Source organism: Cynara cardunculus (assembly GCF_001531365.2).
Source record: "Cynara cardunculus var. scolymus isolate 2C chromosome LG 7, CcrdV1, whole genome shotgun sequence".
In the NCBI taxonomy this organism is placed as follows: Eukaryota; Viridiplantae; Streptophyta; class Magnoliopsida; order Asterales; family Asteraceae; genus Cynara; species Cynara cardunculus.
In genome coordinates this window covers 10,437,172-10,462,708 of record NC_037534.1, presented here as the reverse complement: position 1 = coordinate 10,462,708, position 25,537 = coordinate 10,437,172, and the positions used below count along the sequence as shown (strand labels likewise).

General features: G+C 37.2%; 1 protein-coding gene across 3 annotated transcripts; it reads right to left on the bottom strand.

The window, feature by feature from the left end:
- Positions 1–1,968: 1,968 nt before the first annotated feature.
- Positions 1,969–25,240, bottom strand: LOC112516029. 3 transcript variants are annotated; one of them, XM_025123050.1, is made up of 16 exons: positions 24,854–25,240; positions 23,636–23,823; positions 23,454–23,558; positions 18,752–18,852; positions 10,461–10,539; positions 8,913–8,924; positions 8,757–8,822; positions 5,943–6,011; positions 5,792–5,848; positions 4,746–4,823; positions 4,141–4,238; positions 4,003–4,048; positions 2,732–2,844; positions 2,512–2,605; positions 2,315–2,431; positions 1,969–2,237 (listed from the first exon to the last, which is right to left on the bottom strand). In XM_025123050.1, exons 1-16 carry the CDS (start codon positions 25,104–25,106, stop codon positions 2,076–2,078), a joined length of 1,638 nt encoding a protein of 545 aa, XP_024978818.1. In that variant the 5' UTR covers positions 25,107–25,240; the 3' UTR covers positions 1,969–2,075. The 3 variants fall into 3 exon arrangements, with proteins under 3 accessions (XP_024978818.1, XP_024978819.1, XP_024978820.1); XM_025123051.1 differs by lacking the exons at positions 8,757–8,822; positions 8,913–8,924; XM_025123052.1 differs by lacking the exons at positions 10,461–10,539; positions 18,752–18,852.
- Between the last annotated feature and the right edge of the window lie 297 nt (positions 25,241–25,537).

Here is a 25,537-nt window from a genome sequence, read left to right as displayed (position 1 = left end):
CCGTAAAATTTAGGATAAAAGATTCAAACACAAGACCTCAAATATGAAAATCAAGGAACTAATCAACAAATCAATGATGATTCTATGAAAATTATCCAATAACTTCGTTGCTTATAATCAAATGGTTCCGTCACTTGAAAATATTCCTAGGTCCACCTGTTTAAATTTCAAGACCTAAAGCTCGACCATTCAAGATGCTTATAAGTGATAAACCGTACTTTTATGACTTTATTTGATGAAAATTGGAGTCGATATTTCAACACGCGTTCATTTTATGTCATTTTCAATAATTTGGCATTGAAAGGGAAATTTAAGCAAATAATATCCAAGAGGAAATTAACGTAAATAGTCGTTCTACCTGATTCAATTCACCTCCTATCCAACTCTCTTTCACACTCACCAAAAAGTCAATACCTCCGTAAGTGCCCAGGCTGCAACATATGTCATTACAAAGGTCAAAATTATGAAATCACAGTCAGGTTCATTACTTGAAATAACGGTTATTACGATGATAAAGAGATCCAAAAATAACGATTCATATAATAAGTAGAATTATATATGCATGCATAACTCAACATATTTTGTGTATTCGATAAAAAAATATATAAAAATACTGATGTCCCAGTACAGATAAAAATAGTTGAATGATGTGAATACTTTTATTCAAGTGAAGAGGTCAAAATGATGGTATCCAAATCCAATAGAACAAGAATAATGGTGTCCAAAGTCCAAAAAAAATTAAGAATAATGAAGCCTTAATATGGTTGGATTAAAATAAAACCGAATGCAAGTTCTAAATAAGAGCCTACAAAATTACTTTATAACACCAAAAAGCGTTTATCTACAAATAGCGGTCATACAAATGCTTTTTGGCATTCATTTAGCGGTCAATAACGCCGCTAATCGCGGAACTGCTATTTCAGACCGCTATTTGACCACAGCTATTTGTCCCATGACCGCTAACCACACAATAGCACCGCTATTGCACCATTATAACGGTGTGATTAACAGTATAGGCTACAACTTGTAGAGAGAGATTTTGGAAAGAAAAAAAAAAGTCTTGAGTTTTTCAAGAATGAGTGGACCGACTTGGCTTGAAAAATGGCAAGGAACCATAATGGGCTCTCAACCCTCCGCAAGTTTAAAGCCGAGTTTGACAAGAGGAATGGCGGCACTTGAGGTTTTTTATAGAAAGTGTCCTCTCCGCAAGTTGCGGCAAGTGCATTTGCAGAGTAATCGACTTTTTGGTGAATGTAGGACAGTAGGAGAGAGTTGGCTAGGAGGTGGATTAACCGGGTAAAAGGGCTATTTAACTTCTACCGCACATAACCCATGCCTTACACATTAGCTATATATATGGCATCAAAGACACGTCTTGTGCACCTTTTAGACCATCTCCAACTGACAGCGCTAAAGATATCACTATCCTATCATATTTTATGTTGTTATAGCGGTGAAAATACAAAATTACGATCGGAACCAATATTTGAAACAGCGGTTATAGCAGTTCGTATAATATTTCTTAGAATTATATATAACTATATATATATAATATGCCTACATAAACATATCATTTGCAAAATAAAAAAAGTGTTCATAAACGAGCTAATAGCAAACAATAGGTTCAGAATCTGAGTCAACATCATCTAATACGTTCACTTCTTCATTTAGGCTAGCTTCTCACTCTTCCCCTTCTCCCCCTAGTTCTTCCAACTTATGTTAATGGATTAAACTTACGAAAAATGAAGCCCAAAAAAAGAAAGACTAAAAATAAAGCACAACTATCTAAAAACAGAGACTAAAAATAAAGCCCCCCCCCCCCCCCCCAAAAAAAAAAAGTAACGTTAATATCGAACGCAATTGACCCAAAATATCGGTCAAAGTTGCGGTGCCGCAATCTGACCACCGTTATTTTGCTAATGTCCGGTACCCGAGATATCACCGCATTTAACAGCATAGATCCTATTAAGTATTTATTATTATGGTGAAATAAGAAAAGAATACAAATCAAAGGTTTATTATAATGAAATGTTATGAACCAAGTAATGAACTTAAGTAGTAATTCATGTTATTAATTAAGGGGCTTCAACTCTCTTGATTTCATTTTCCAGCTCTTGCAAAGTAGGCCTTGTTGGGTTATTACTATTGCTGCTTCTTAGTAGTAGTATACCAGAAAGATGCTTCAAACATGACAGATACTCCCCCTTTAAATCATCCACTGCCTTCTGACTTCCATACTACATGAACCAAATAATCATCAACTAAAATCATCCTCTTCAAGTAAGAATTAGAATTTAGAAAAAAGAATGTTTACCTGTTTAAAGGCCGAAATACAATCAAGAAGAGCTTTCTCAGCCAGCACCATGCTCTTCTCCTTGTTTAACTCGGCCTTACTAACTTCCACTTGGGTCAAAACATTTAACGCTTGCAACTGCATCATTCCCACGTAATTACTACTACATATCACCATTCTCGATTATTAGCTTATTACTACTTTTAAGTAAAACTGACCAGTATAAGCAAAGCTGTATGCTCAGAGTATGTATCATTAGACTTGCGGTTTGCTCCTTGTTTTACCAACTTATCCAAAGCTTGTCGTGCTACCCTGTCAAATGCCAATTTTTCTCTTAAACAGAAACAGAAACAGAAACAGGAGAATAATATAAGGATAAACCACCCCTTTTTTAACATATTAATAATGCTTCTGAAAAGTTGAATGTAGTAATCAAACCTTATTGAATTGCCTAGAAGATCTTTTGCCTTCTCAATAACTGCAATATCCTTACTTGTTTGGCTGTATAGGAGAAGCTCTACCCTAGCCATGTGAAGTAAGTTGGCAGCTATCTGATATTATTACAACATAAAGCTTAATCCATAAAACTGATGCAAAAAGAAGAACAGATATTGAAAAGAAAATTTGGTTATTGCACCAAAAGCATATCACCGGCTGACCGCAATATTTATATATTCAATCTATGAATGCTATATGTCAAGCATCATGTTTAACACAAAAGCAACAAGTGAGTACTCTGAAATATAAAATGCACAAGTTAGATAAGAAAATCTAGTTGGACAGAATGAATCAAGTGAAACAAAACATGTAGTTCGCAGTCGACTTTAAAAACTCCCAACTTTTATGGGTTGATTTAATTTTAGAAGAACAGTATAACCAATGCCCAGATGTAACCTATCTTGAACTCTTGATAAATCTGTCCTTGCTATGACAATGTTACGTTATACATAACACCAAAGAAAAGATAATTCTTGATAAACTTTACTTGCTAAGGCCTGATTTTCAATATGTACAACAGCAAAGACAGGAAAGATGAGATCAATGCAAGAAAATTACTGTTGAGTCAGCCAGGTCAATTGCTTGAAGCCTGTATGGTGGACGACAAAGGGAATCAAGGAATTCATTAAGTTCTCAACAGCATCCATTAGACACCGTCATGATATTTTTTACTAATTTATTCCTGGAGGACCTGCAATCATCACTCATGCAGACATATGCCCTCCTTGCTCTGTTTCTATCAGAATAAAAGTAGGATAGAAAATTCAAATTGGTCTCTGAGTATCAAATAGAAAGTGGTTATCTAAAATTCCTAAAAGTCAATGGATAATAATGTCATCCCCTGTGGGTTGTACTCTGTTCGTTCTGCTGCAGTGCAGTTGTACTACGTAGCAGACATCTAACCTGTCCTCATACTGGATTCTTAATACAATATTGATTCTAATCAACACAGAGACAAATATTTTCAAGCCAAGCAAGATATGTGTTCAGTACAGTGAACCACAGATAAGGCCAGTAAAGAACTAAGGGGGCATTTGGTAGGAATCCGATGAAAATGGAATGGTCAATTCCATTGAACAAATTCCTTAGGCACATTTGGTTGCAACATGGCTGGAATTCGATTCCGCCAAAATCCTCCAAATTTCATGAATGCAGGAGTCTTCCATACGCATAAATAAAACAGGTGATTTGATGAGCAATATAGCAGAAACCTGAATATGGTCTTCAGGAAGTAACCTTTTCCGGGAATTGAGACATCTACAACATAAAATACTCAAAGGGTGAGAGCATTTCTCAATTGTAAGTAGTATGGAGTCCATTACAATTACTATAGAGTTAAGCAACTACACCTTTCTAAAAGTTCTTTTGCTTCCATCAAACTCCCTACTGACTGAAGAGTCAGTGCAAGACTTTCAGCTGCAATGACAGTCTCCAAAGAGTCCCTCCCCTAAGCAATAAACACTTCTCCTATTATAATTGCCAACACTTTAAAAAACACAAATAAGCAGGATAAAACCAAGGAAAACCATGAAACTAATATGTAGACCTACAAACAGATTCCAGTTTTTTATCTGATAATTATGGTGGTAATATAAAGATGCTTGACCAATATTTGCAGTACAGGCTATGAGAATAGACTAGCATATTGTTCAAAACACCAATTTGATTCATAAAGTATAAACAACACACACAAGTCCAATTAGCTATTGATTTGTAGTATGCTATCATTCAAGTGGTAGTGAAATTTGAAATTTTCACTAATACTCAGCACCATTCCAAAGTCTCAAGAGTCTATAGACTTCAATAAATGCACAACTCCTCTTGATAGATCAGTCAAATATTCCCACCACTAAAATGTGGGTCTCTAGAAGGAATAGGAATATGAATATGCAGCAGCAAAAATAAAATGGACCATCAATTCATTTCATCAATAAGAAAAGGTAAGCATTGAAACCTTTGATACTTCCATTATATGCAAGATCTTTCTCTGTATGTTCACAGCATCAGTGAGTTTATTGCAGTTGATATAAATCTGCAAGGATGGATAAATTAAAACACTTTTAACAACTAGCCAATTAACTAAGTACGATGGATAAGAATAGTCAAATCAGAAAGAAGTAGACAACGTAATTAGCATATGAATCAAAGCCACATGATGTAGAAAAGACGTGCAAGGGATACCCAGAAGTAATTCAATGGGGAGCGCAAGATCAGGGACAAACCAAATTATATCCGAGTGTCATTTGGGTTTTATATGATGGTCACTCGGATAGCAGTTGTAACTAGGTTTTGTTGGTAGTTGCATATTCAAGGTCAATTTTGTCTATCGAGTAACTTATCATTTGTTTAGAGTACTGGGACCTGTTTTGGCTTAGGTGTAACTGTTATAAGATAGAATCACAATGATCTTGAAAGTAGAGCATAGTGAGGTTTAGTACCGTTTTATTTGTTAAGACCCATGGGCCATCTATTGCATTATGTACTCAAGGTGGGTTTCATCAAAGTAAACAAGCATTGTTATCTTATCATCGAGGGGGAACTTCATCTGAGAAGATATATAAATATAAGAAGAGAAGGAATCCTTAATGAGTCTGCCCAATCGACATCACGCATAGGCTACAACAAAAATATATAACCGCACCCTGTTGACTATTCATGAAACTAATCTTCCTAGATGTAACGATAAAGGTATAAAATGAGGAAACAATTCTCCCATTGGAAAAGTAGAAAAGTTGCAATCAGGAAATAGATAATCTAGAGTATATGATATAGTCGGCAATCCTCTTAATGGAATAATAGAAAGATATACTCAATCATCGAATTTGTTCTTCGAAGGAGGAATCAAACAAATGGCAACGAAATGCGCCAAGATTCCCTGGCTTTTCATGAAGATGCTGTCCTGTGTGACTCGAACCCTGAATTCTTAATCACAAAGGAGTAACTTTACCCATTACTGAGTACTAAGAAGTTTACTATATAATAATATAAGCAGAATATAACCTGAACAAGATACCGCAGTCTCCTCAGGAATAAGAAAGATTCTCCTTGCCCGCCATCCTAAACAGTTAAAGCAAAATCAGATGCATCTATGAAAACAAGCAACTGTAGAGAGGTTACAAAAGAGTTTACATTCAACAACAAAAGAATGGACCTCAAATATCTGAATAGATTCCGTGATGAGGGCTTCAGCATCCTTCACATTTCCTTGAAGGTATAGCACCTGTAAATCATGTTGAGATTAAGTAAATCCCATGAATCAAGGGATTGATTTACTTAAATCAATGGGATGATTTTTTTCTAAAATATCGAATGTCTATATATTGTAGGTCTTATGCATGATGAAAGCAAGGATTCATTTTTAGTTTAATAGTGCGTATTTTAATATGGTATTAGAGCAAGGGTTAAAATTGTCACTCACCAAGTGTTCAAGCCTTCAAATCTTCTTTCATTCCAAATTGATTAAAATATTTTAAGTGAGGGCAAACTTGTAATCTGTCATTGTACAAGGTAATCTTGTTTACGCTTAAATCACTTGTTAATTTATAGTTCATCTTCCGCACATGATTTTAATCTTTGTATAAAAGTTCCTTAAACAAAAAATTATTTTAAACTTTGAAAACATTTGTATTCAATCCCCCCCCGGGTACCTCCTCCACCTGCATTTCTTGTTGGGTGCATGTTAGCATTTATGATGGTTTAAGAAGAAGAAAAAAAAGGGAAATCATATAGCTCTTTTGTGACAGCATTAATACTTTTAAAAGAAAACATCGGCCTCCTAATAAGAAAAATTAGTACAATTGCATGAAGAATGAAATTGGCATTCAAATGTTTTGTATATCTATAACTACATAAAGAATATGACAATATATAGGAGACAGGTAATGGTGATATAGAATCCATGAATAGACAGAAATAGTTACTGCCAACAAGCATTAAGCGGAGCTAGGAGATCCAACGACTTTCTAATACTTAATCACCAAATAGGCGAATAAGTGAACACACCAGGTGAATGCATCAATTCAAGAATATCAAAATGACTTCTTGTAGCTTTTATCACTATAAGAAGACGAAAAATTTCAACTTCCAAAATCCAACTTTCTATTTTCTAGCAATCAGAAGGGAGTCACGGAACTTGCTTTGGCTGTATAGTTACGCCGAATAATCCTTCTTAGCAAAAATAATAGGGTTCCAAAATATAGCAGCAAGCTTAAGATTTTAAAACGCTTAAGCTATTGTTGCTAATTGAAGAAGCTTGAATTGAAGGAACACTCAACACCTAGACGACCAATTACGCAGCTTTAATTGTCTTATTTCTTTGTTCTTTTTAGAGTAAAGTTCACTTTTGGTCCCTGAAATTTGTCAATTTCAACGGATTTCGTCCCTCGACTTTATTTTAACAGATTTATCTCTCACGTTTGACACCTCATAACCATTTTCGTCCCTCATCCTAACGACCGTTAACTTTTTCTGTTAAGTCCAATATAACGAGGGGAATTTTAGTCATTTTACCTGTTTTCTTAATTTTCTTGTTTTTACATAAAACATCAAACTTTAGGGACCACTTACGTAATTATCTCTAACACACACACATATACACAATCACACAGGGACCAAATCTAGATATGTTCCCCCTATGAATCATGAACACCCTCTCCCCGATGACCGCTCACACAGGGACCAAATCGCCGGAGATCTTGTTCTCGCCCCTCAATTTCTGGGTTCACTTTTTCATCAGTGGTGATGGAGTTCACCGCCAGCAACAACCCACCCACACTGGTAACATTTCTCTTTGTCTCTCTCACTCAAAAATGAACATTCCTTCCTCCCTCCGTCCTTCCTCTGCATCTCCAATCCACGTCTTCACAGTTCAACCACCGGCAAGATGACATGGTCGGTGACTTCGTCCCTGTGATTTGGTCCCTGTTGAGTGTGGCCAGTGATTTTGTCCCTCTTCGCCGGGTCCAAGAGGGTGAGAGGTGATTTCTTCCTGTTATTTGGTCCTGTGGTTTCATCCCAGTGGTTTCGTCCATGCAATTTGGCCCCTGCGATCGTCTACATTGTATCTCCACGATGACGGACCAAAATGGGTGGGGGGATAGGTTGACCGAAGATGTCATGGTCACAGGTGTCATGTTGGGGGTTCACCAGGAAGGATACCGTCCCTGTGATATCATCCTTGTGTCTCTTTGTATGTGTGTGTATAGGAAAGTTCAAACGAGAAAACCGACTATTCAAGAAAACAAGAAAAATGTCTTTAATGTATAAAATCACGTGATTTTACATTAACGTCAAAAAAATGGAAGCGGGCGACTTTTGCCGCGACTAAGTTGCAACAAATCATGTATGATTTTGTACGTGAATCATATATGATTTTGTACATTAACGACCTTTTTCTTGTTTTCTTAAATAGTTAGCGTTCTCGTTTGAACCTGCCCCTTTATATATACACACAGAGACAAAAACATACATATGTATATGATAAGAGTAAATTACATTTTTGGTCCCTGTGATTTAGATAGAAAATAGAGTAAGTTACATGTTTGGTCCCTGTGGTTTTAATGACTAAAATACCCCTCAATAAATTGGACTTAACGGAAAAAGTTAATGGCTGTTAGAAGGAGGGACAAAATCAGTTGGGGATCGACAAACGTAAAGTTGAGAGACGAAAACTGTTAAAATTGACAAACGTTAGGGACCAAAAATGAACTTTACTCTTCTTTTTATTATGTCAGTTCAGAGTATCTTCTTGGTTGGGGATGCTAGGATCCTTAGATCTAACCTAAGATGAACAAAAGCTCACCAATCAAATCTTTTAAGAAGATAACCCTCCCCTACCTAATCCCCTTTTTCTCGGGGTAAAACCACATTTCGAAACACATGAACCCATAAATGAACAAGACATGTTCTTCAATAAGAATGATGAAAAGAAATTAGCAAAGGACATACAAATATCTCATGGCAGTACCTTTCCTAGATGATACATAGTCTCTGCATAGTCAGCATGATCCTCTCCCAAAACTTGCCTCTTTATCTTCGTAATTAGAAGAAGAGAGATTGTAAATCATTGACAACTCACAGCCAGATGTGTAAAAAAACAAAACAATTGGGAACTAGAGCACACCTTTAGGGCACGCTGCTCAAGGAATCATGGCAAATCAAAACAAAATTGAAGATTAGTTACAATCAGAAGCATATGAAAGCCAATAAGGTTGCATGTCGTAATTATGCATTCAGTTCAGACAATAGCATCTTGCAGAAATTAATCATCAACGGGAACTTTGTCCTGCATCAGCTATTTAGATGAAGACAATATACAGTCTCCACTTATGGTCACTTGAATTTTGGCTACACACAATTCTTTTGAAAAATATGTCAACGTGATTAATTTCACCACTTTTTACCCATGCTTAGGAGCATTGCTTGGTGATAATGACATGGATTTATGATCTTAGGTCTCATTTGCTTTGTAGGAATGGATTGGATCTGGAGGGATTTGGAATTGAATTCCTCTCCAATCTCATGTTTGGCTTGAAGGATTTCCTGGATTTGAGATCCCATTCCCAGGATTTCATTGAAATCCCACAAACATAGGATTTTGGAATCCCACGGGGATGGTTGGTATTTTATGGGATTTCCTAGGATTTAAATGTAACGATGTTTTAAAATATGTTAAAAACATTTGTTTTATGATAATCCATTAATAAAAAGATAATTTAATTATTTTTATAATTATTTATAATTTGTTTCTATAAATTATGTATAAAGAATGGAATTCAATTTCATTCCAAATCCTACAAACCATACATACCAAAGATTCCAAATCCTCCCAAATCCTTCCACGAAATCCAAATCCCTCAAAACCATTCCATCAAACCAAACGTCCCCTTCGAGTTTAGCATACGTTTTTTTCATTACGTTTTTTTGGATACACATACACTGATACGGAAGTTGGAAGGAATACCAAATTTGGATATTCGAATAAATAGAAATGACTAAAGATGTTTACACCTACCGCTCATGGATGTGGATATTACATTTTAGCATCTGCCATATACGAATGTCAAAAGTGTTAATCAGATACGAATGTTGCAGCATATCTGATCCATTCACACACTTACTCCCCTCTCCCCCTTTTTTTAAAGCAATAACGCAACATGATTCTGAGACAACTTAAGACATTTGAGGACTGCCTTCAAATTTCCTATCTTATAAATCATTGATTTTATGAACTACATATTTGTTGTTTGTTCTTGTCAATAAATATAAGAATGTTGTTTCTTCTATCATATCAAAAGTTATATTAGATGTGATAAAAATTATCAATGACAGATTGACAACTTCGATTTTGTTGGTTTTACTCCACCTCGATAAATGCTAAATATCTAACAATACCAATCCAATTATAGTTCACCTCTTCCTTACAATTAGCAGTGATTGTTGATTGGGTTAGACGGTCTAAAGAATTGAACCCTCTACTTCCGAAATATGATATGGCTTACCCTACAGATTTACAGGAAATAGTTGGAAAAAAATGCAATTGCCCTTTATCATTAAATAACTGCAACCATCAACTCATCCCACAAAATTTTCTATTAATATAATAAAGTTATAACTAAATCAATGGACAAGTCAAAAGGATTGACTGCACAGTATAAGCATGCATGTATACCTTATAGCAAGCATGAGCTGCATCCAATTTCTTTTGGAGAAGATAAAATTGACCTAGATTATGAAGGGCAGCCCCAACCCTACAATGAACACAGATTATAGGAATCACAAGCATCCATTTCATTTCAAAAGCAAGGGTACCCACTAAATGCAAGCACAGCACAATTTGGTTAATATAGAGATATGCTAGTAGCAATACTAAAGGGGAAAGGTATTTTAGAGTTCGAAGAGTTTTTAAAAAAATAACAAAGAAAAAAGCAAAAGCATTCTTATTTGTAAAACGAATAATAAAACAACTTTTCGAAGGAAAGACAATTCCATTATTTATACCGAGAGAAATATATGAAGAAATATATGAATCAAGTGAAACTAAAAAAGAAAAGGATTCTATAATCAGCATGGTTAGAATGGTTTCTTAGCATGAATAAAGTGATAAAGCATTGATTTCATAATCCGCTGAAAAAGCCTATTTCATGATAGCTTTTATCAAATCAGTATTGCCATGTTATCCCAATACCATCAACTTGAATGACTTGTTTCGCCACCAGACTTGGTAGATCAGCAAGAGCAAAATTCTCAAATATTCCTAAAAGCAACTATTGTGGTAATAGACAAATTCAACGTAAGGTTATGATTTTTCCCACTTTGTTTATAAATTGTAGTAGGGTAAGCAAAAAAACATATGCATGCCTTGTCAAAAGGAAATAAGTCTGAAAACCTTCAACCTTTCAATAAGTTTGTAGAACCAAGATCAAACTCTCTACAACTGACGTGAAGTTATTTACCATGTCACATTCCCATTACAATGACATTCCATCTTCAAGCTAAATGGTTGATATCATTGTATAACCTGACCAAATCATTTTATATTGAAGTCTAATATACTTTCTGTTTTGGGAACTGGGATATCTCATAACTTCCCCTAGTACAACTAAAACAGAAATACAAAGATCTATGAGAAAGCGTCTAACTAGTAATAGCTGCAGAATAGTAGATGCATGTGAGCTTTCTGGTGACTCATAATGTTACTCCTTTGAGACCTAAAGGTCATGGTTGGAGACATGGAGATAGTCTCTTTGCTAAATGTAATGAATGTTGCATATAAAGACTTCTCTCTCCAACCCTCACAAAGTAGAGGAGCCATGTTTCATTAAATTCATCTATAATACAAAGCCTATATCAAAATTAATGTTCTTTAGAAAAAAAAATCGAAACTTATGTTCCCCAATACTCTTGCATGTTTTGCCATGTTAGGAGAGGATTACAATTAGGTCAAATTACAGAATAGCAAGGATTTAATATGTTCATCTATATATGCACATAACCAATCTTATGTACACTTTCCATTCAAGCTTTTCACCTTGGTGATAGACACATCGAATTAACCCTAAACAATTGTGTCATAACATCGTCTATGTTAGAGTTTGACCCAACCACATTGATGCTTATGCTTTAAATGGCTAGGCGCAAACATTGAGCGAAGTAGCACCTTTGGAATATGAGTAGGACTCCTAGGTGGGACGTTCGTGGAGGCACCCAAAGGAAGAGCGATTGTCCTTCCTCGCTCTCCCAGATAATAATTTACCAGAACATCAGTTGTGTTACGTAATCGACTGATTACCTAAGCATTTGAATTAATTGACAAAAACTGAAAGATTACAATATGGAAGAAAGGAAGAAGACGATACAGACTCAAATCCACAGAAGGATCCCAGGGAAAAATTCCCTTCTCAAAGCAGTTGCTAAGAGCCTAACTGAATGGTTATTTTCTGCATGCCTCCACCACACGCCAAACCTCCTTATTATATTATCTCAAAATTACTAATTCCCTTTATGGGCCTTGGGCCGTCTCACATAGACTTTCCAAATGGTAGGCCTAGAATTGATTGGGCTTAATAGAGAAGAAGCTTGGTTCGGTACTGCATCAAGTTGCAACTCATTCTCTCATGAAAGATTGGTTCTCCTCTCCCAAAAGCTTTTAGTCATGTCTATAGCCCGTTGCTTTGAAGAAAGATCTCTGCGTAGGCTTAAAATATATTTTCGGAACTTTACATAATTGTGTTCTCCAATGACAAAAGCAGTCTCAGTATTTGCCTTCCAATCCAATCTTCACAATGATAGAATGTTTATAGACCTGGTTAAAGCACCTAGAGCTTTGTAAACACCTAATCTAACCATTAGACCATGTTTAAACCTCGTCGGAGGTCTTTGCCCTCTTAATCTCAAATCCACCCCGACGAGTGTTGATCCTCTTAATTTTTCAACTTCACCATTTTGTCACTCCCCTACTGGACGAACCTGTGTACTTACCAACTCTTATCGGCTAGGCCTTTCTTGCCTCAACCCTCTGACTAGATATCTCACTCTCTTCCCATTTGTTGGTAGTCATAAGAATCATAGAAGCTTCTTCCACATGTCAAAAGCTTGAACAACTCCTCACAGTCCTCTCTAATGTTGTTGTTTGCCTCCGAAAACACCAATCAAACCAACCAACCTTTTATCCAAGTTATCAAATCCTCCCTCACGTCAACTTTGAAGGTCTCATCAAAGTCTTCTCCCACTCCAATTGGTTCGCTTTTTGCTCCGGTTAGCCTTATCCCTCTGTAGGGGTATTTAAGTGACATGTTCTATAGGAATAGGTGTGGCTTTAATTGAAATAGTTAGTTTGTTTTTTTTGCTTGCATGTCTTGGCTCTTACCTATAAATAGGTTGGGTTATCCTCATTTGTAAAAATAATCCCAATTTCGTAAATAAGATTCCTTCAATTTCTCAGCTCTTCCAAAATTCTCTCTACATTGTTTTCTCTAATTTCTTGACAAACTGGTATCAGAGTGTTAGGGTTCCTTCTAATCGCTAATAATTGGTCTCCTTAATCGATTTGGATTTCGCCTTATTATCGATTCTGATTGTCCTTGAGTCGCCTTTTTCTGGAATCGTTTTCTGTTGTCAAGCGATTGAGTCAATTTAGTGTTCGATTCAAGGTAGAGCTCCTCGATTTTGGAAATTGATGGTGTAAATTGACGGATTAAGCAGTCAATTTGAGGAATCGGCAACTTCATGGGCAACAACAGTCAATTTCTAAAATTCATCGGTCTAAATTGATTCTTCTACAATCAATTTTGTTGTTGGGTGCTTAATTGGAGGTATCGACTTGTGACCACCAATCAAACTTGATGTTGATTTCTTGAATGGTCGATTGTTTTGGGGATCAATCTTGGGAGTACCGATTTTGGACAGCTTAGTCTGGATATTTATTCTTGATGCATATAAACACATGTATATATATAATAATTTATGCACATCCCCTATGCATTCATGCATATATTTAATATCAACACATATACATGCTTTCCATATATGAAAATATACACACTCTTATGTAATAAACTCATGTAAACATGTATCCATATAATCAAATAATCACATAGATTTTACCTCAAATGCATAACCAGGCATCTGGATTCCCTTGGCTGGTGAAAGGCTTGAACATATGGCTGAATTTGAGTTTGCACAAGATGAGAAGGCTCACTCTACCATCTTGTTGTCTTTGGCGGATGAGGTGATTTATGAAGTAGCCAATGAGGAGACTGCTGCGTCTTTATGGCTGAAACTAGAGAGTCTCTACATGATCAAGTCCTTAACGAACAAGTTGTTGTTAAAGCAAAGGTTATTCTCATTACGAATGAAGGAGGAATGCCTTTCAAGGAACATCTTGACGAGTTAAACTCCATTCTTATGGATTTGAAGAATGTTGAGTCAAGATTGAAGATGAGGATGCCGCCCTCATCTTATTGGTTTTGTTGCCCGCTTCATATGAAAATTTTGTCAACTCGTTCATTGTTGGTAGACACACAATTACACATGGAATAAGTTTGTTCAAGTTTGCACTCACGAGAGTTGCGCCATAAAGCTTTAAGAAGTAGTTCGGAAAGCCAATCGGTAGGCTTGTCGGTGGTAATTGAAGATAGAGACAGAGGTAGAGATAAAGGCTGAGAGAAAGGAAAAGGGAAGTGGAAAAGTATAGGCCAATCAAGATCGAAGACTAGAGGTCCAAGTGGAAACCCAAGGGATGGTTGTCACTATTGTAAAGATCCGGGTCATTGGAAAAATGAGTGTCTAAAACTGAAGACAAAAGGATCCGCTACTGTAGAAAGATGATTCAGGTTCGGAGGCTAATTTGGTGCTCTCGGTGGTTGATTGCAAAAGTCAGTCAGAGGTATGGATTCTTGATTCTGCATGTTCATTTCACATGACACCACATAATGATTCGTTCAACACCTATGATAAGATTGCAACCGGAAATGTCTTGATGGGAAATGACATGTCGTGCAATGTTGTTGGAATTGGATCGGTGAGCATTAAAATGCATGATGGGACAGTGAGAACTCTAACAGATGTTCGTCATGTACCCGGGTTGAAGAAAAACGTAATCTCTTTTGGAGTGTTTGACTGAAAAGGCTTCAAGTACACCGGTTAGGATGGAGTAATTCGGGTCACTAAGGGTGCATTAGTAGTGATGAAAGGAGTCAAGAGAGGTAACTTGTATGTGCTTGAAGGTAGCACAGTTGTTGGATCAGGAGTACCAGCACGTAATCCTGTAGAGAATGAGTCAGATTTGACATGTCTGTGGCACATGAGGCTAGGGCATGTTAGTGAGACAGGCATGGTAATTCTCAGCAAGAAAGGACTTCTTGGAGGTCATAGAATTGCTGAATTTGGCTTTTGTGGACATTGCATCTTTGGAAAACAAAGGAGAGTGAGTTTTTCAAAAGTTATCCATACAACCAAGTCGACTTTAAATTACCTTCACGTTGATTGTTACTAGGAATGGGCTAATAGCAATAGCAAAAGAAAGGTTAAGGCGGTGAGGCGAGGTAAAGTAAATCCCTCGCAAGTTCCTTCACTTGGTGGTGGTCGTTACTTCCTCTCAATTATTGACGATTACTCTAGGATGACTTGAGTATTCGTCATGAAGCATAAGAGTGAGTCGTTGGAGAATTTTAAGGATTGGAAAGTTCTCATTGAAAATCAAGTTGGGAAGAAGATAAAGCAGCTGCAAACAGACAACATAGTTTTGTTCAAGTGAGTTTGATCGGTTTTGTAAAGATGAAGGAATTGCAAGGCACTGAAAGGTTAGGCACACTCCACAGCAGAATGGAGTAGCCGAAAGGATGAATAAAGCGTTGCTGGAAAGAGTGAGATGTGTGCTGTCAAATGCAGGGGTTGACTAGAAGTTTTTGGGCAGAAGCGTTAAACACGGTTTGCTACTTGGTGAATAGATCCCCGGCAACGGCAATTGATTGTAAAACTCCTATTGAGGTCTAGTCTGGTAAGCGGCCGATTACACGGGCTTTAGAATATTTGGTCGTCCTTCATACTACCATGTTAGTGAAGGAAAATTGGAACCAAGTTCAAAGAAGGTGATATTTATGGGATACGGAATTGGAGTAAAGGGCTACAGAATTTGGTCTCTTGATAAAAGAAAGGTGATTCTCAGAGGTGACATAGTGTTTGATGAGAAGAGTACGTTACGTGGCATGAGGTATGCATCTACTCCAAGTGTTCAAGAGGAGAGTGTGTCCGAACAGGTGGAGTACGAGTTAAATGGTCCCGATGAAGGCGAGAATACTGCTGGACAGAATAGTAAATCGCCTCAAACTGAACCTGTTGTGCCCGAAAATCAGCACCAACCTGCAGAATTTCGATCTATAGCATTAGATAAGCCCCGAAGACAAGTTGGTAGGCCAATTCGATATGGTTTTGATGACATGGTGGCCTATGCTCTGCAAGTTGCTGAAGAAATGGAGTTCTTTGAGCCATCTACTTACAAAGAAGCAATCACAACGAAGGAGGCTGATGTGTGGATAACAGCCATGAGTGAAGAAATGGATTCCCTTCACAAGAATAGAACTTGGGAATTAGTGAAGTTACCTCAAGGCAGAAAAGTTGTGACCTGTAAGTGGATCTTTAAGCGAAAAAGGGGGCTGCCAAGAGCTGAAAGTGTGAGATACAAGGCCCGTTTGGTGGCTAGAGGTTATAGCCAAGAGCAAGAGGTTGATTATAATGAAATTTTCTCGCCGGTGGTGCGTCATACATCCATTCGGGTGTTGTTGGCACTAGTAGCACAAGCAAATTTGGAGTTGGAACAATTGTACATCAAAACGGCTTTCTTACATGGTGAGCTTGAAGAGGAAATCTATATGAGTCAACCGGAGGGTTTTGTAACTCAATCTCCGAGACAGTAGTATAAACGTTTTGACAGCTTTATGGTGAGTCATGGTTTTACTAGAAGCCCTTATGATTGTTGTATATATCATAAGAAAGGTGTTGATGGTCACATGTGTATCTGCTACTTTATGTGGACGATATGTTAGTAGCGGCTCGTGATATGGCTCAAATTAAGAAGTTAAAAAGACTCCTTAATTCTGAGTTTGACATGAAAGATTTGGGGGTTGCTCGAAAGATTCTCGGTATGGAGATTATCCGAGATAGATCTAGACGTAAACTTTTCTTGTCCCAAAAAAGTTACATTTTGAAGATACTTTCTCGATTTGGTATGGCTTCTGCAAAGCCTGTGAGTACACCTTCATCGGCGAATTTCATATTATCAGTGGCTTGGCACCTCAAAAGAGGCTGAGATGGAGTATATGAGCAAAGTTCCTTATTCTAGTGCTGTAGGAAGTCTTATGTATGTCATGGTCTGCACTAGACCTGACAAAGCTCATGCTGTTCGTGTTGTTTCGTGCTACATGGCTTATATGGGGGAAGAACATTGGGTTGCCGTGAAACGTATTTTTCATCACCTCAAAGGCACAGTGATGTACGTCTCATTTATGGAGGAGAAGAAGATTGTATTGTGGCTGGATTTTCAGATTCTGATTAAGCAACTGACCTTGATACACGGAGGTCATTAACGGGATATGTGTTCACTGTTGGAGATGCCTTAGTGAGCTGGAAAGCGACGTTACAGCCGTCTGTTGCTTTGTCTAAAACAGAGGCTGAATATATGGCTCTTATGGAGGCTGCAAAAGAAGGGATTTGGCTGAAAGGTTTGCTTGGAGATCCTGGGTTTCATCAAGATCAGACTGTAGTTTTTTGACAGCCTGAGTGCTATTTGTCTTGCAAAAGACCAGGTGCATCATGAGAGAACGAAACATATAGATGTTCGTTATCACTTTATACGTTCGGAAAGGGGAATTAAAGTGAAGACCGATGACAATCCAGCTGATGCACTGACGGTACCCGTTTCTTTGAACAAGTTTAGGCATTGTTTAGATCTCCTAAATATTGATAGCTGGAAGTAAAAAATTTACTGTGCTAGATTAAAGCCAAGGTGAAGATTTGTTAGGTGTGGCTTTAATTGAAATAGTTTGTTTGTTTTTTTTGCTTGCGTGTCTTGGTTATTACTTATAAATAGGTTGGGTTATCCTCATTTGTAAAAATTATCCCAATTTCGTAAATAAAATTCCTTCGATTTCTCAGTTCTTCCAAAATTCTCTCTACATCGTTTTCCCTAATTTCTTGACAGGAACTGAACAATCTAATTTGGTCAAATACCTAGCAAAGAAGCTCCTACCTTCCTTTCATCACGGTATTTTAAAACCCCCTTGCATGTTTTAGAAAATTTTGAAGGTTTTTTAGTTGGTCTTCGAAAGTTTTGTTTCTATGAATCGAGTTTTGTTGTAAAGTGTTGATGTTGTTTATTACTTTCTTATAATAAAAAATTCCATGTGGAGTTCAAAAGTTCCAAGGGTCATGAACAGAAGTTTGATATGTCCAAACTTACATTTGCAAATTTTAGTTCTGAATGGTTAACTAAAAGTTCTTACAAATGTGAATGCTAAATTTCTAACTACCAAGGAAGAGGTTTATTAGAAAGGTCACCACTTTGGTACTTCCTGCGGATATATGTCTCACAGTCTCAAACAAGGGATAGTTCTTTTTCAGAAGAAGTATGCTTTAGGTCTTCCTGAATATGTTTTACTAAGGTGGAAACCAGTAAATTTACCTATGTTGCAAACCGAAAAACTTATGCCTCAAGAAAGCAAACGTCTTTTGGCTTTTGACTACACTGTTTAGTGGGGATGTTTAACTACCTAAGATTCAACTTTACAACCCCAGATTCAACAACTAATCAGGTCCCCTAAGTTTTGTAGCATTGTAGTCAAAGAAGTAGCCAACTATTGTTTTCTAACAAAGCGGTAAAGCAACATATGACTGGTATTTCAACACATAGTTGAGAAGAAGTGTGCATCATTTTCCCAATGGTAATTAACATGCATTATCATGTACCTTACGTCTTCATGTCCATATGATTCCTCAAGAATATTAATTGCTTCCAAGTACAATGGTTCTGCTTTATCAAATGCCTTCTTAACTCTATACAATTCAGCCTGCAATCATTACCAACAACATACTAAAATAAAGTGCAAAGCTTTGAAGTAAATTTAGGAATTCGCCAAACAGGTTGTGTATTGTTAGAAGTAACCGTTAATTCAAACTGATCAGTCCAACTTAGTTGTTAAATAAAGCCTAGTTAATAGGAGATGATACTCCTGGTCTTAGGAGTATGTTGAGAATATTTAGCTTAGTTTGTTATTTTCCAGCCTATTTAACAGAGGCTTATGTTTGCTATTGATTTTGAAGCAGAAATAAAGAGTTCCCAGTGCTTCTATTACTTTCTCGTATACTTGCTCTTCTTAAATTCTATCAAATTGGTATCAGAGCCAGGTTCCTTCAAGTATTGAGCGTTTGATTTATCTGAAAATGGCAGCAAGCTTAAGCACTCTTAACGTATCTCAACCTCAAATACCCATTTTCAAAGGAGACTCATACGAATTTTGGAGCATTAAGACGAAGACCTTGTTCATGTATCAAGATCTATGGGAATTGGCGGAGTCTAGTTATGCAGAAACCAGCTATGACTATGCCCGTCACAATGACCATCAAAAATGTGAAGTGAAAGCTCTCTTTTTCATCCAGCAGGCAGTAGACGAGAGCATATTTTCAAGAATAGCTACAGCTACAACTTCAAGATAAGCATGGTCGATCCTTAAAACGGACTATCAAGGATCCACGAAAGTGATTACCGTCAAACTTCAGTCTTTGAGACGTGAGTTTGAAACTTTCTGCATGAATAACAAAGAATCGGTCCAAGCCTACTTGGCAAGAGTTTCTATGGTGGTAGGCTAGACAAGATCGTATGGAGAGAAAATTAGTGATGAAATCGTGGTAGCTAAGGTCCTACGGAGCTTGACTCCTAACTTTATATTACGGATCAATCCATATCTCAAGGAAATGGAAAGTCTACTACACATTCAAATTCCATTAATATGTATTTCTATATTTAGTTGATTGATTGTGACTGTGCATAAATTTAGGCAATCATTTATCCTTTCCATTGTTGGATTCCCTGTATAAATCCTCACTCTTGTTCAATAATATGAATTACTTATTCCCATATCCTCTATACCATTATACTTTGATCATGTAGTTTTTGCTACTAAAGAGTCGAAAGATTTGTCGAAATTGTCTTTCGATGAGCTAATGGGATCTCTTCAAGCCCATGAAGCAAGAATTAACAGGTCATCAATGAGAGAAGAAGAAAAGGCATTTCAAACAAGAGGAGAACCAAAATCCTTTGATCCCATGAAAGGAAGCTACTGGGGCCGAAGTAGAGGTAGCTATCGAGGCCGAAACAGATGTGGCAATACCTCTATACATGCTCATACTGCGACAAATATGGGAATTCTGACAAAGCACTTCAAATTGAAGCAGGAGGAACGGCAATGATTGTGCTAGGTAACAAAACAAAACTCATTAAGAATGTTCACTTTGCACCTTCGTTAGCTCACAATTTAATAAGCGTGGGACAATTGTTAGAAACTGGATATTCTGTGTTATTTGATGATAACAAATGTGTTGTAAACCATAAAGCTACAGGTAATACGCTTGCAACTGCTCACATGACAAAAACCCGAATGTTTCCTCTTAAACTCTCCGAGTACATAGAAGTTGCACCGGTTAATAAAGCAATTACAAATTCTACACTTTGGCACCTAAGGTACGGTCATCTCAACATTGCTGGCCTACAAGTGCTGAAAAATAAAGACATAGTCAGGGTCCTCCCCAACATCGTGTCGTTCGAGAAAGTGTGTGAAGGATGCATTCTCGAAAAACAAACAAAAAGGCCATTTCTAGTAGAGAAATCCAAACATGCAAGTAAGATATTGGAGCTAATTCATGTCAATCTTTGTGGACCGAAGAGAACAGAATTGTTATCAGGTGGCAAGTATTTCTTGCTTCTTACAAACGACTATAGGGCTCAAGTCTAGAACTTTTGAGCACTTCAAGAGGTTCAAAGCCTTGGTGGAAAAACAAGTTGGAGAACCCGTAAAAGCTCTTCGAATAGATCGTGGAGGCGAGTTTCTTTCAAAAGAATTTATTGATTTGTGTGACGAGCAGTGTATTAAAAGAGAATTTAGAGCGCCATACACACCGAAGCAAAATGGTGTGGCGGAATGCAAGAATAGAACGGTGATATAGATGACTCACCGATGATAAAAGAAAAAGGATTACACAATTCGTTTTGGGCTAAAGGCGTTGCCATTGCGGTGTATCTGCTAAACCTTTCCCCAACAAAAGTTGTTTCTGATCAAACACCATACGAGGCATGGAATGGAAGTAAACCTTCAGTAAGCCACTTGCGGGTTTTTGGTTGTATTGGTTATGTTTTACAGACTATGGAAATGCATAAGTTGAAAGAAAAGTCAAGCAAATGTATTTTCATTGGATATTGCTCTAACTCGAAAACATATCGACTTTATGACCCTCAAAGTGGAAAAATAACCGTAAGCAGAAATGTGGTGTTTGATGAGCAAAGTATAAGGGAATGGGAAGAAAAGTCCAAAGGATCAAGTGCACAACTTGAACTAGACGAACCGGAAGAAGAAACAACAAACAATTGTAGTGTCAGGCAGCTCAATGCCAACTGCAATAGAGACATCGAGTTCGAACCCTTCGGAGCCCACTTCTCATGACACTTTAGAAGATGACCTTTCTGATGATCTGAGTCACTCACTAAACTTGCACAGAAGTGAACGGGGCAGAATTCCACGACGTCGATTTGCTATCGAAGGTGAGTCACCTTTGTCATTGGCATTATGTGTTGGAGATCCATCAAGTGTTGAAGAAGCAATAAAACTACAAGAATGGAAAGAAGCCATGGAAGCAGCGCTGCAATCGATCGAAAAGAATCAAACATGGAAGTTGGTCAATCTGCCAAAAGGTAAAAATGCAATTGGTCTTAAATGGATTTTCAAAACAAAATTTCTTGCAGATGGAAGCATCGAGAAACGAAAGGCTAGAGTAGTGGTTAGAGGGTACGCTCAACAACAAGGAATAGACTATGAGGAGACGTTCGCACCGGTTGCTCGATTTGAAATAATTCGAGTTATCTTGGCACTTGCTGCCCAGAAACGATGGAAAGTATTTCCATTCGATGTCAAATCAGCTTTTCTAAACAGCAAGCTAGAAGAAGTTTACGTTACTCAACCACCAAATAAAGTGTTTCATCTCAAGAAAGCGCTTTATGGATTAAAGCAAGTGCCCCGAACGTGGTATAGCAAAATCGACGGGTTTTTTCAACAAAATGGGTTCGAGAGAAGCATGCATGAGCCGACTATATATATGAAGAATCGAGGGGGAGGTAATTTCATGATAGTAAGCTTATACGTCGATGATATGATTTATACTGGATCATCGTTGCATCTTATGTCTGAGTTTAAAGAGTCCATGAAGAATAAGTTTGACATGACTGATCTTGGAGAATTGAAGTAATTCCTAGGACTAGAAGTGAATCAAACAGAACATGGAATATATGTCACAAAGGAAATATGTGAAAGACACACCGGAAAGATTCAACATGTTGAATTGCAAATATTCCAACACCCCGATGAACACATGTGAGAAATTGAGACTACATGATGTAACAGAAAGAGCAAATGCAAGCTTGTACAGGAGTCTAATTGGCAGACTCATTTATGTCACACATTCTCGTGCAGATGTAAGCTTTGTTGTTGGGGTCCTATCACGGTTCACGCACAATCAGAGTCGACATCGCTTTCGAGCAGCAAAGAGTCCTACGGTATCTCGCAGGAACAATGAACTTTGGTATTTTGTATCTTAAAGTGGAAGTTTTTAGCCTCAAAGGATATACTGATAGCGATTGGATGAAGTACAACAGAATACTGCTTTATACCCGAGTCGGCTGCCATTTCTTGGAGCTCGAAGAAACAGGCAACAGTAGTGCTCTCCACCACTGAAGCAGAATACGTAGCTGCAACAGCTACCGTTTGTCTAGCAGTATGGTTACGAAGACTTATGAGTGATATTGGAATGAAACAAAACGATGCAATTGTGATATTCTGTGATAACAAGTTGGCCATCATGCTCGGAAGAAATCCGGTTTTTCGCAACTGGACCAAGCATATTGAAAACAAACATCATTTCATAAGAGAACTCAAGCAACGGGTGAAGTTAAATTAGAAAGTTGCAGCACTGAGGAACAACCTGCGGATATTATGACGAAGAGCCTACCATTCTTGAAGCATGAGAAGTTTTCCCTTCTATTGGGACTGACAGAGTTCGAATGAAGGGGGAGTGTTAGAAGTAACCGTTAATTCAAACTAGTCAATCCAACTTAGTTGTTAAATAAATCCTAGAGATTAGGAGATAATACTCCTGGTCTTATGAGTATGTTGAGAATATTTAGCTTAGTTTGTTATTTTCCAGCCTATTTAACCGAGGCTTACGTTTGCTATTGATTTTTAAGCAGAAATAAAGAGTTCCCACTGCTTCTATTACTTTCTCGTATACTTGCTCTTCTTAATTTGTATCATGTACGGCAGCTAAAATAAAGATAGACAAATAGAAAAGCAAAAAAGCATGCAAAGAATACAAGAACAAAACAAGTAAATATAAATCAGAGACCCACCAGGTTGTTGCATGCAGAGGCAACATGAGGATCCCTTTCCCCAAAACCCTCTTTAGCTTCTTGCAGTGCACCCACAAACAACCGCTCTGCATCCTCCAATTTGCCCTGAAAAGAAAAGCAAAAAGGCATGTAAAGAATACAACACAATGACCTACATATAAATTGCATATAAAAAATCTTGCCTGCAAAAATAAATCCCTTCCATTGTCAGTGAACACCCTCCACTTGGATGTATGTATGTTCGATACTACCGACCCATCATCAATTTTGCGTAAACCAGTAAAATCACTCCCACTTGAATCAGTTTCAGTTAATTCTGTCGATGCATCTTCAGCCAATACAGGAGTCAAGCTTAATCCAAGAAATAGTGCTGCAGAAACAATTTCCCAATAAGACTCGCAAAGCAAAGTATCACAAATTAAGGGTTTCACTGTACTAACTTTACACTTATTAAAACTTAAATCTTTTTTCTATTTCTATTACACGATGTAATACTCTTGTGCTGATAAAGCTTCAATCCAATTTGTAAAAATAAGCAATAAATACCAGCATACAACACTTTTAGTTGAAAGCTCATTTGATAATATGATAAATAGGGAGTCCACAATTTCACACATAGACTCAAATTAACATAGATGTCCATATTGCACATGAAATTCATCATAAAACTTACAAGTATATGATGATCAGGGTGTCGATAAGAAAGGTATGCCTGATGAACTACAAAAACATTAGAACTTACCAAAATTCAGATGAACCCAACAAATGACTCAATTCTCCTAACTCCCTAGGCCCACCAACCAATAAAAAATGAAGAATGTAAATTGAACTCTAGATATTAGCATACAGTTTCAATATCTATGATATTTTATATTAATCAGAACATAAAACACACTGCCCAATATCTCATACTCCGTCCTATAAAAATGTAAGGAATGTAGTTAATGTAAATGTTCCACTGTCAGATGTGCAAAACAATCTTGAATCAGTAACACTAATCAGTTGTACTTGTAGTAATACATGTGTCCAGATAGATGATTATATCTGGAAAACTTGCAACAAGAAGAAATTGGCAAAATTCATGTGACATCCAAAATGGAAATATTTGCAATTTCCAGTGGATTGATGTACAATATATTTAAACAGCCTGGCTACAAGTTACACCCACCATCCAAGAGTGTTGTTTTGAAAAAACCAAGAAACTTGATGCCTCAGCCTCCAATATGTCAAAGATTTCTAGTACCCCAATCACCATATTGAATTTAGGAAGTCTTTTTATAAAATTCTATTTGTTTTTTTTTTTCTTCTACATCTGTCTTTTAACACCTTTATATAGCCTAACTAGTTCATACTCCGAAAACATAATTAACAAATACGAAAATACGTGGTAAAGTAGTAACCTGGAAGTAATGCCACTAGGCTAGAAGCAACAGACCTCTGCTTACGCCAATTAACGGAGATAGAGAGCTGATCATGGTAATAAAACCGTGCAATGTGAACCGAACAGGACTTTGGGTCTGAGTTGGGGAAATGAAACCTAGCTCCAAGAGCTACTGGTTTGCAGAGGTCAGGTGTAGAGAAGATGGTTCTGTACGATAAAACCCTAGATGAAGATGATCGAAGAGCTCTGGAAGCTAGCCAAGCCAACCCCATTTTGATCCTCACCGTCACTGTTCTCTTCTACGATTTGTTTGTATCTAGAACTGGAGGACTCTACGGTTGTTTTAGCGGGAGAAATGAGAAAGGCGGCGTGTCCGCCATTGACACCCAATATTTTTATTTGCTATAAAAGCAAATTGTATGAAAATAAAAAATTAATATCTATCCTAGAACAGCGCATACTAAATCATATTATTTTACAGAATGAATATGGCAAACACCAAGAGTTTTATCCAATGAGAGCGGAGCAAAAGCCAATAGACTTATCCGGTAAGTGAGGACAAAGATTCTTGTCACGGTTTTTTTTTATTAACCTAGATATCCAACTCGCTATGTGAACCGACTAATCTCAGGGCGACCACCTGCTTTGCAGATAGCCCGGAGTCACCGCATTTGAACCTCCGTGTCCATAAGGGGATTTTTAT